At 29.4% G+C, this 12,063-nt stretch overlaps 1 protein-coding gene across 1 annotated transcript; it reads left to right on the forward strand.

Moving 5' to 3' along the window:
• Positions 1-1,519: 1,519 nt before the first annotated feature.
• On the forward strand, positions 1,520-2,390 carry LOC107262125 (stearoyl-[acyl-carrier-protein] 9-desaturase, chloroplastic-like). Its single transcript, XM_015725946.2, has 3 exons — positions 1,520-1,541; positions 1,583-1,848; positions 1,946-2,390. The coding sequence occupies exons 1-3, from the start codon at positions 1,520-1,522 to the stop codon at positions 2,234-2,236; spliced, it is 579 nt and encodes a 192-aa protein (XP_015581432.1). The 3' UTR covers positions 2,237-2,390.
• Positions 2,391-12,063: the final 9,673 nt, after the last annotated feature.

The following is a 12,063-nucleotide window of genomic DNA, read 5'->3' on the forward strand; positions in this document are numbered from 1 at the left end:
GCCAATCTATAGATCGGAGTGCTAGGAGTCGGGATATGCAGTTATCTTCACCAAATGACTACTAGAAGGCTACCAAAAATCGCTATTAACCGAACAAGTCCGATGAAACCACACCCACTCCGATCATCAGTCTAGTGGCGGTGCCAGAGGATGCAATTGTCCATGTTGGGGTTTTAGGGGTTGGGGAAGCTATTTCCGGCATCAGGTTGGCCAGAAATCACCTATAGCGAGGTGGTTCGACTTTGGCAGCATGGGCAACTTTCTTTCCTCCTCCTTCGACGCTATCGACGGCTTTAGGCGAAAAGAGGAGGCTCACGGTGCTGGTGATGCTGAGAACTTCCCTTGGCCAGAGCTCGACGTCCAATGACGGCAGAAAACAGAAATTAGAGGAGGAGAGGTCGACGGTAACGGGAGGGAGAAAGGTAGAATTTGGAATATGCATAGGGACCTAACTCAAATTTTTTTGAGAGGGAAAAAAATGCCTTTGAGCCCCCTTAAAAAAAGTCGCTATACCCTTATTTTATTTATTCATTTATTTTAACACACATGTATATATATACATATACATTATACTTAGTTATAATCAATTAAGTTAGTATGAATTTTGAGCTTCTTAAAACACAATCGATGCTAAATAGATGATATTTAACAGAACTTAAATCCTTTATTTTTTTTTGAGATATACACACGTATTAAAGTTAATTTAAATAGAATTTGATTCATTTATTCAAAGTCATAAAACTAGACCTTAATTTCACTGAAAATTGATATAATGAAATTATATCTCGCAATATTAAATTTAAATATTACTTATAGTAATCAATTATTATTATTTTGAGAATATCTTATTAAAGGCTCAATTAAACACTAAAGCATTTATTTACTAAAATTCCCCTAGTAAAATAAATTTAAATTTAAATTCAAAAATTTTGGATATTACATACATAAACTATATATATATATATTATTTCTGATATTTAAAATCTTTTTGACATGTATGCTTAATTTTTGACACATAAAATTTTTATTTTGACATGTGTACTCACTCTTGACACATATAATTCAAGCTTATGTAAAATTTTTCTATTAATTTATGGATTCATAAATTATATTCTAATTAAACATGGACTCTAATTCTAAAAAATAGCACATTAATTATTTTTTAATATTATATTAACTAATAAATAGTTTTCTAATTAGATAATGATACTAATTCTATTATAATAAATAACATATTAATTATATCTTAATATTAGATTAACTAATAAATTAGTTTTGTAATTAAATAATAATTTTAATTTAGAAAATAACATTTTAAATTATATTTTAATATTATATTCAATAATAAATTAAATTTTCAATTATATAATAGATTTTTGGGAAAAACGATCCCAGATACCCTGATCTTTACCATTTTCTCAAATCTACCATCACCTTTAAAACGTATCAATTTGGTCCACCATGTTTGCATCTTGTATCATTCCTACCCACCCGTGTTTTGGCGTGTCCCACTAATGACATGGCGTCCACACGTTGCTCTGGTTTATCTACGTGGTTGCTCTGCTTTGTCTATATGGCTGAGGACATAGAAGTGCCTCAAAACTCACCGTTTCATCCCTATTACTTCCTCAATTTTTTTTCCAATTTTTCCCCAATTCTATCCCCAATTTTGATGGAGTTCGAGACGAGACTGGTGCCTCACTTAGTCCTTGGGCTATTTGGACTCGAGCTTGGAATGCCGAAGAGCACAGACATGGCGATCTTCTCAACAAGTATCTTTACCTCACAAGAAGAGTAGACATGAAAATGATTAAAAAGACTGTTCAGTATCTCATTGGTTGTGGCATGGTCAGTCATCTTATGTGTTTCTTGATGTTTTATCACCATTTTGATTCTTATTAGAAACTGACATTTATTTTTTCATTCTGTCCATTTCTTCGTGAAGGATGCAAAATTCGAAAACAACCCATATCATGGATTCATATACACTTCATTTCAAGAAAGAGCAACATTCGTGTCCCATGGTAACACTGCGAGACTAGCTGAGGAGCAGGGAGACATGAAGCTAGCACAGATATGTGGAACGATTGCTGCTGATGAGAAACGACATAAGACTGCATATGTTAAGATTGTGGAGAAGCTGTTCGAGATCGATCCGGATGCGACTGTGTTGGCTTTTGGTGAGATGATGAAGAAAAAATTGGGAAAAAAATTGGAGAAAAAATTGGGAAAGTAATAGGGACGAAACAGTGAGTTTTGAGACACTTCTATGTCTTCAGCCACGTAAACAAAGCAGAGCAACCATGTAGACAAACTAGAGCAACGTGTGGACGCCATGTCATTAGTGGCACACGCCAAAACACGGGTGGGTAAGAAAGATACAAGACGCAAACATGGTGGACCAAATCGATACGTTTTAAAGGTAAGGGTAGATTTGAAAAAATGGTTAAAGATCGGAGTATCAGGGATCGTTTTTTCTAAATTTTTTTAATCTTAAAAGATAGTAATATCGATTATATTGATATGTTAATTTATATATATTAAAATTAATTAATAAATAATTTCTTATTATTACATTAATATAATTTTAAAATTTAAAAAAATTAGAAATATCTAAAAATAGTTAGTTTGTTATTATTTTTTAAGAATTTATAAATTAAGGTTAAATATTAAACTCAACTTGATTTTATAGTCAAAATAATAATAACAATTGTGGAACGCATGAATAAATGACTAGCTATATAAAATACATATTTTATAATCTTTATCGTCTAAACTTACTCTCTTTAAAATATAAATATTAGCTTAAATTAGCAATGTTAACAGTGTCCTGCTTGCTTTAAAAAATATTATTCGTATCTTTTTCCATCATATATTAAAAGTTTTTATCCTCATTTTAATTTGAAGGGCTTCAAGTGTTTATAATCTTTTAGTGTTTTATTTGAATACATTATTATTATATTAAATTAATATAAGACAAAATTGATTAATAAAACCCTTTTAATAAATTTGTTCTTCTTTCTTTCAAACTTTCATACATGTTGAATTATTTTTGAGGAAGTAGAGTAGCATAGAAGGCCAGCAATATTTTAAGCTTGTTTGCTTAAACAAAGTACCAACAGCTTCTCAAAAAGTATAAAAATTGCTGCTCATGGCAGCTTGGAGACTAAATTGAAAACTTCTTAAATAGATTAGTTGTTGTATATTGACTATTTAATTGTTACAAGCAGCAGTAGCAGAACTAAGATAGGTCACTGGGGCAGTGAAGATAGAGTTCACATTAATATAGATTTCAATATTTAATTTAACATGAGATTTATCATATTCGTGGCAAAATTATGGTGAATTACTTTTAAGGCCTCCTTTGGGAGCTCTTCTTCTTACTTAGGGTTTTTATTAGAAGAAATATGGCTTTTTCCTTTTCATTTTTTCTTTGAAATTGTCCTAAATTTAAAATGAAAAACTACAATGGAGCTTGAAATTCATTTTTAAATAAACTTTAATTTTTATTCTTTTAAAAAGTTATCTTTTAATTTTGTTAGAAATCTCGAGTTACTAAAAATAATAAATATAAATAATTTATAAAGACTAAAGTCCAACTAATTAATTATTCATTTTGATTATTTTAGTAGCGCTCAGATTCAAGTCTAATTCTATTAGTTCATTCATTCACTTAACTCTTATTTTAATTAATTAACTCGAATGTTTAATAAATTTAATTTAAAAATCTTGATAATGCCATTTTAATTTTTCCAATATAAAAGATGGATGAGAATTGACAAGCATGGAACTATATGTAAGTCTGCTCAATCATATATAATGTTTTATTTATTGGTTTTATGGCTGGCTAAGTAGGAAGCAATGCATACAAACAGCCTGCCTGCGTGCGTCGAATGCACGCTGGGGTTGGCCAATGGTCAAATTTGAAAAAATAATAAACAAGTGTTTAGAAGAAACGAAAGGTGAAAAGGACCAATAAACCCATTTTTAGCCATCAATTCACAAGACAAAAGCAACATTTCTTATTGCTCCAATATCTCCGGTTTATACTTTACATTATTATTATTTTATTTGAATCAATGTATAATGAACCTCTGAAACAAAAACAACACAAAAAAAAAGAAGAGAAACAATACTGTCAAAAGTATGTTGGACGTTACTCCAAGGATCAAATTATTTTGAGATTGAAGTAGAATAAATCGAATAAATTATAACTCAAATGTTTTGCTATTGATTAATTTCTCTTTTTTTTTAATCGTTTATAGTAATTTCTTTATATATATATATATATATATATATATATATAAATTTATTTGAGTTATTTAATTTAGTCTATTAATTTGAATCGCACGCATATAATTAATACGTTTTTATTATAATTGATCAGCTAAATAGAGAGAGCACTCACTCTCCTCATTTGTAAGTGCATATATCAATTTCAACAAATTATTGAATTTGAGTCAATTTTTGATTTATAATTTAAACAAAGAAGCTAAATAGAGATAAAAAGAATTATTAGATCACTATTTAGTGTTACACCACATTAGTATTGTAGAAATTTTAGTTTAATAAAAGATAAAATTATTATTTTTGTTTTAAAAAATTATATAATTAACGGAATAAAATACTAATTTTATTAAATTTCTCCTAACTCATAAAGAGAACAATTTATTATTTCTGTTGAAGAACCAAATCATACCACAATGGCAAAACTCAGCAGGCAAAGACCACCCGTAAGGACTGACGGTCTTTGATTGATGGTCACTGGTCTCAGACTTTTAAATCATCACAGGCCTAGCTAGGAAAGAAGGAGCAACACCTCTCCCTTAAGGGAAAATGCTGCTTCTACCTCTCTCTAACAGGAAATTAACGTTGGAATTGAACAAATTAGCAATAGGACCGTTACACTCATGTTGTATATAACAGAATGCATATTCATCTTGTAACTCAGAATACAGAAACAATACAATTACACATCATTGATCAATAAACATCTCAAGCCTTCATATTCAAATCTTTTCACAATTTCATCATTTAAAGATTAAATTAAATTTATCAAATCTAATGATTCAGCTAATAATAATGAGACCGAATTAATTGTCCAAATTATTAGGGTTGAAGGTTGGTTACGTGTCATAGGATTGAGAAGACTTGCAACACATGTTGGACCGTTATATTCGGTAATACATATGTAACATGTGATTCACGCCTAACTTTTCAACTGTTTCATGTGCCAAAACCTACTTTTATTTTTATTTTTATTTTTATTTTTATTTATGTCAACCATTCAACACCGATGGGCGGCGGAGGATTAATTCTTTCTCATGTTTTGCTCATTTTCTTTTCCGATTATTTTTTTCCTTGGCGGATAATTGCATCATTCATATATAAAATAATTATAAAATTTATTTTTATATTATTTAATTAATTTATTAAATAAATGACTATAATATATTAAATACATTAGACATAAAAATTAAAAAACACATCTAAACTTATCATTTAAATCTACACCTGAAAATATAAATTACTTTTAAATAAATAATAAAAGGAATTTTGTATATTTTTCTTACAACTCTTTGTAAAGATAGAATTTCCCTTGGTTGGTAACACCAATAATAACTTACTTTATTGACAGTTTTCCAATTTGCAAGAGATTGTTCAAATGAGAGAAAATTTGGATTCAAATTCTGTGGTGTTTTCTTGACCATCCTATAAAAAACAAACATGCTAACTTATAAAATTTAAGTCCTCAAATCTGCACTAAGAAATCGAAATAGATTAGAAAAGTAAAGTGGACATTTAGAGGAAAAAAAATCTATGATCAAAAGATCAATAGATGATACTTACACCAAAACTCAAAATAAACTTTGATCTTAATTAGCTTCAACACAGACACTATATATCTGAAAACACAAAGGAGGCAAAATCAAAAGTTGCAAGATATCCAAGATCACCAGCTAATTAATATTTATTTAGATACTTATATCTACACGCCGGCTTTATCGATATGGTTGCCTTGAAAACAATCTATCAAACGATCTTTCTTCCTTTTCTTTTGTTTTTTCTCCTCCTGATGCCTTGATCATCTATAATAATACGCTAGCTTTTTATGTGTTGCTTTTAGTAATGGTAACACTAGCTTTGTTGGCAATCTTGTTGTTGTAAAGAACAAGGCTTAAGCTTGATGGGTGCTTGGTATGATCATCAGAGATCCGATCTAGCTTCTGAATCTGCAGAGGAAGAGCAGCTTTTTTCTGAGCAGTGTCTACACGGATGGATTGTTGTACTTGCGGGCGAGGGTACAAGAAATCTGTGGGGAAAAAGTAGAATTGCTGGAGACCAGTAGCCATGGAAGCTCTCTTTTGGCACGTAAACACAGAAAACAAGATAAAGAATCAAAGAAAGATACAAGAACTATATAGCAAGGAGAGCTAGCTAGCTGCTTAGTGTTGGCTTAGAGGATTGTTAGTCGTTTGGTGGGTACCTTTATATATATAGACGAAACTGCAGGCGGCCATAAAAGAAAAAAGTGATTTTTATATTAAAGTTTACAGAAGCTGGTGTTCTCATAAAAGTATCACCATATGCGTATTTGTTTCTTTCTAGGTGCCTCCAAGGAGATCTTATTCAAAAGAATATACCTTTTTTCTTTTCCTTAATAAAAGAATTTCTTTTTCAACTGTAGCTCTTGGTTTTTCCTCTATTGATATGTTTTCTATGATAAAATTAAAAGGAGGGCAGAACTAGGATTGGATGTTTAGAAGGGTTAATTTGTCTCTTTTTTTGATTTTTTGGAGTGAGTTGAGGAGATTCTTTTGGCTGGTGGAAAATTTTAAAGTAAAATTCATGCTATCACACAATAATTACGTTGTCGCCGGATATTACACTTAGTGCTAGGCTTCCGCTGTCGGTCCGGCCCGAATGCTGAAACCGAACGTATTTTTGTTAGTCATTCTAGTTGTATCGACTTGCATTTGTTTCTCTGTCTCTAATCATTTCAAGCATAGAGTGAAGCGAGTGAGGATTGTAATGGAAATATTTATATTTATATAGGCTCTTTAGAAATTGTGGTGACTAAAAAATGCTTGGGACAACAATTTTTTAAGGGTCAAAAATTATTTTTTGTAAAAACTGTTAAATAATATTTCTTTTTTTAAAAATAGATTTGATAATAATAGGGTAATAATAAAATAAAATTTAAAAGATTACATTAAAATATTACAAACCCACCTGTTTTTCAGCATTTTATTATCAATTCTATAAAGGTACATTAAAACTAGGAGGGAACCCCGGGGAACAATCTCCACCCATGTGTGGTGGTGTCTCCGTGCCTTGATAAAAGGTCCAACTGAAATTACTTTTATCAAATCCACTGGATGATGCAATACAGTGGCAGTAAAGTGATAGTCTTGAGGAAGGTTTTGATCAGAATTATAAATATTATGCCAGCGGTTAAAAAGCTATGGGCAAATAATTAAGCCACTCCCTATCGTTTTTCTGTGGGTAACTCAATTCAGTCATTTGCTATTCCCATAAAAGAATTTTATTTTGTTAAACAAAAAAAACATTTGTCTATAGTTTATTATTTTTGACATTTTGAGACATATAATATTATTTTTCTTGTAGCCTTTACTACTCCGTCAATTTTATTTACTTTTTTATTTTATATATATATTAAAAAAATCTAGATGAGATAGTAATATTTTTTTAATTTAATTAATATTTTGAATATATAACTATTTTAAAATTTTTAAGACGATGTTTTACCCGCAAGACTATAAATTAGTCTAAACTACTATATAAAAGAAATACATGGATGTGTTGATAGCCAGCAATAGATCAACTCAGTGATAAGTGACTTAGCAGCACTACCAAACTCTCCAAAGAGTGATAACTGACTTAGCAGCATTACCAAACTCTCCAAAGTTTATGTTAATTTAATTCCTACTACTGAAAATTAAGGTTGGGCATTTATGAGTACATGTACTACTGTAACCCCATTCCCAAAATAGGGTTGTCTAACCTTCAATTCCATTTAGGTAATGTTTTGTTTTCCCAGCGGCACGTGTGCGAGTATGAATATTTTTCATAAGATATTTATCTAATTATTGAAAAATATAAAAGTTGCATAATTCGAATTCGAGAAGCGCTACTTATATTATATTTAATTTAGTAGTTGTTTTTGCCATAATTTTTTTAAATTTTTAAGCTATTTTAAGAAATTTAAAAATAATTAGTTTAGCTAATTAAAATATACCCTTGGCGAAGAGAGAAAGGAAAGAGATTTTAATGTCCTGTGGCAGCAATGATTCGTCAAATACAAAGGCTTTCACTTGATAGATAAGTTGTTTATCAATTCCAGCACCTAGAATTCAAACTTCACCCTCAGTAGTTTTCACATTATGAATGATCCTTTATTACTAAATTCCAAGAAAGAAAAAATATTAAACACTGATGACCAATAAATAATCCAACTCTGATGGAAAAGAATACATGGAATTGCCAAAAATCATATATCCAAACCCACTAATGATTGTAGTAACTGAAGAGATGTTGATATGCTTCCCCTCCATCTTTTCCGTTGTCCTTTTGGCCTCACTAGTTTACAATCATCTGTCGTTCTTGTTAATGCTAGCATTAGCTTTGTTGAATTCTTGTTGTACAAGTTATAAAAAAAATAATAAAAAATAAAAAAAAAATTTCTTTTTTGTTAAAAGTTTTAGTGACAAAAACGTCTACTTATAATAATGAAAAATTTCGAGTTTGAGTTGTGTTTTTCTCACTAGATGAATTTTTATTTCTACGACGAATGTAAAAAGATGACTATTTATTTTATGTAATATATTCCATATAAAAAAGAATTTCCAACTCAAATTCCTTGTTGTAATTAACGACTGAATTAAAACTCAGATTCTTGTTATACATAGTTATGCAGCTGTTACAATTTTATATATTTTTTTTATTATTAAGAAATCATTAATTTAGTTGAATAAAAAAATAAATTATTCTCCTTATTTCATATTAATTGTCATTTTCATTATTTTATTTGAATTAAAATAATATTTAATAAGTTAATTAATTATAGAGAAAGAATAAGATAAACGAGACTAAATTACTCTTCTATAAATTTTATCAAAATTTATTAAATCTATTCCAATGAAAAGATAAATAAGAAAAAAGAAAATTATTGTATATATATAAAAATACCATGTAATTAAAAAAACTTAATTTAAAAAAATTCAATTAATACGAAGTGGAGGGAGTAATGAAGTACTCTTTCTTCTGCAATAAATTATTGGAGAATGAAAATTTTAGATTGAATACTTTGGTTTGAATGTTGATTGTAATACAAAGTATATATTATGTGAAAGAATTTACAACTGCCCTATTAGAATTTTCAAATAGAATGATTGAACTGTGAGAAGCTTGTGCACATACATATATATAAATATATTTTTCTTGTTCATTTCTCATCATTATTGCAAATATTATTTATATATGTTTCAATCCAAGTAGTCGTCAGGATTTGGTTTCCTTCTAACATAAGGACAACTTTTGATTATGGCACATGGGAGTCCCTTAGTCAATATTTACAGGATGAATTGGGGAACCATTGTCGGACCCTTATAGTCAAAATATGCATGCCAATAGATCCTCAAATATAAATTTGTTTTTTTTTTTTTAAATCAACTTAAAAATGAACAACGAGTTGGCTTTTAAAAATCTATAAATCCATGAAATCTGAAGCAGTAGCCTATGCCAAGTCCTTCCCCTTTATTGAAATTGGATTGAGGCTTAATTGTTACCTTATTTTCTTAGAGATTTTTAGCTAGATTTGGTATGTATATCACAACTAATAGGAGAGTGATACGTACTTTATTATTTAAAATTAATGAATATGTGTCAATTATCTATCGGTTTAGTGTATAGATAAGGATATACACCAAGTCTATACAAGATTTTTTTTTTTTTTTACTTTTTTAATCATACTCGTTATCATTTTGGAGATCTTAGCTAGCTGTTCCCAATCCTCTTGGTTTGGTTCCTAATTTCACTTGAAATAGATTTTAGTTGTGAAAAAAGTTAAAAATAATATGCGCATCACCTTGATTTCTAGCGATCGAGAATGAGATTTCAATTTATATGTTAACCACTTAGTTAATATTATCAAACCTGATGATGAGAGCTGGTTGTTTTAAGTCAATATATACAATAACATCGGTGCCATGTAAACTAATTTTGATCTAATTCTTAATTTAGTCAAAATTATATCCAATTTATTCATAAATTGACAATTTTTTGAAAAAAATTAACAAAAATTGCAATTAAATGTTAAAATTTAGATTTTTTCTTTTGATGGTGAAGCCTTATAATATAGTACATAGTATTATAAGGCATCATGATGTAGACAATCCTTTTCTCTTTCAGTTTACTGATCAGCCTCGGTCTGTTTACATACAATAACATTCTATTGTTTCTTTCTTTCCAAAATATACTCTTGTAGCATATCGAGCCATGTTAGGTCGGTCCTCAATTAAGTAAAAACAAGGCTTACTTGGGTTAATTGAGACATTAGGTTTGATAACAAAAATCAATTATGTGTGCCCTTTTTTATCAACTTAGAATAAAAAAAATGTTTTATATATATATATATATATATATATCTAGTTGAACACCCAATCCATAAATAAATAAAAAGATATGTCAGTACAATGTAAAAGCAAAATAATTTAATGTACAAACTCAATATTAAAGATGAACATCAAAATCAACTGATTAAATGTCGTCAAACATCTTGTGTGGTTGATCTAGGGTTGTGATTAAGCATGGTGAGGGCACTGTTGCTAATGAAGCAGAGAGCTGAGGAAGCCTATTCTCCTGCTGCATCTTGTATTGATTAGTTGTGCTTAATTTAATGAGCTTTTCCACATGATCATCTTCTGGGTTCTCTTTCTCTGTGCGCATGTGGACAACTGCCGGTTTGCTGTCTCTGGTGGCTGCTGGTGGACGAGGGTAGAAGAAATCGGTAGGAAAAAAGTTGTACTGAAGTAGGCCAGCCATATTGTTTCTGAATTCTTGATTGACTCTTTTTCTTTTTCTTGAATCTTGTAATTGTGTGCATTAATGTTTGGCCTTCTGTGTATGAATATAAAGAGACCAATTCTTGGGCTTCAAGTCAGTTTCTTGCACAGAGAGCAATCCCATTTTATTTTGTTGAATAATTCTTTCCCTGCCAGGGAAAGAGAAGCTTCTTCATTGGCTAGTCCAGTGTGGAGAAGCTTGACAAGTTTCTTAATTATAACTTAATTTTTTACATTGATGCTTTTTTGACTTCTTTGCCCAGCGAAGACGAAGCTTCTTTCGTGGGTCTGGAGCTTGACAAGTTTCTTAATTATAAATAATATTTATTATTTTTTTTTCTTGTTTCATTATATTGTGGAAATAGTAAAAATATGTATCCGAGATGGTAATATTTTTTTTTATAATTTAATTGAGATTTCGAATTTGAATTTTGAGTATGTAATTACATAGAGATTTTTAAAGTATAGTATTTTACTACTTTCTACCGAACACACTCTAAATTGGTTAAACTAATTCTATAAGATATAAATATAATTATTTTGCTTCTCATGCATCGTTTAGCCAACACATATATTGTTAATTATTTAATAATCTTGTGTATAGGAAGAAACATACAAAGGAATTTGATAAGAATCTTTCAATAAAAAAGTATGGCGACAATACTCATAATACCACATTAATAGATTATTAATATATATTTATTAATTTTAAATGATGGAACTTGTATCAATTATTTAAAGTCAAAATATAAAATATTTATATATATCAAAGTGTATGTCTTATTAATTATGGTGTATAGACCAAACATATATAAGAATTTTCCGATTAGTTATGCATAGTTGAGTGACTTGAGAGCTTGATTGATTGAACAAACACTATAGATCAAATAAATTAAGAATCAGGGGCTGAACTATCTATTATTTTGTTAGGAGGCAAAGTTGAATTATACTAATACTAAAGTTAAAGATCAACTCTTAA

This window comes from Ricinus communis, chromosome 10 (genome assembly GCF_019578655.1).
Source record: "Ricinus communis isolate WT05 ecotype wild-type chromosome 10, ASM1957865v1, whole genome shotgun sequence".
Lineage (NCBI taxonomy): Eukaryota > Viridiplantae > Streptophyta > Magnoliopsida > Malpighiales > Euphorbiaceae > Ricinus > Ricinus communis.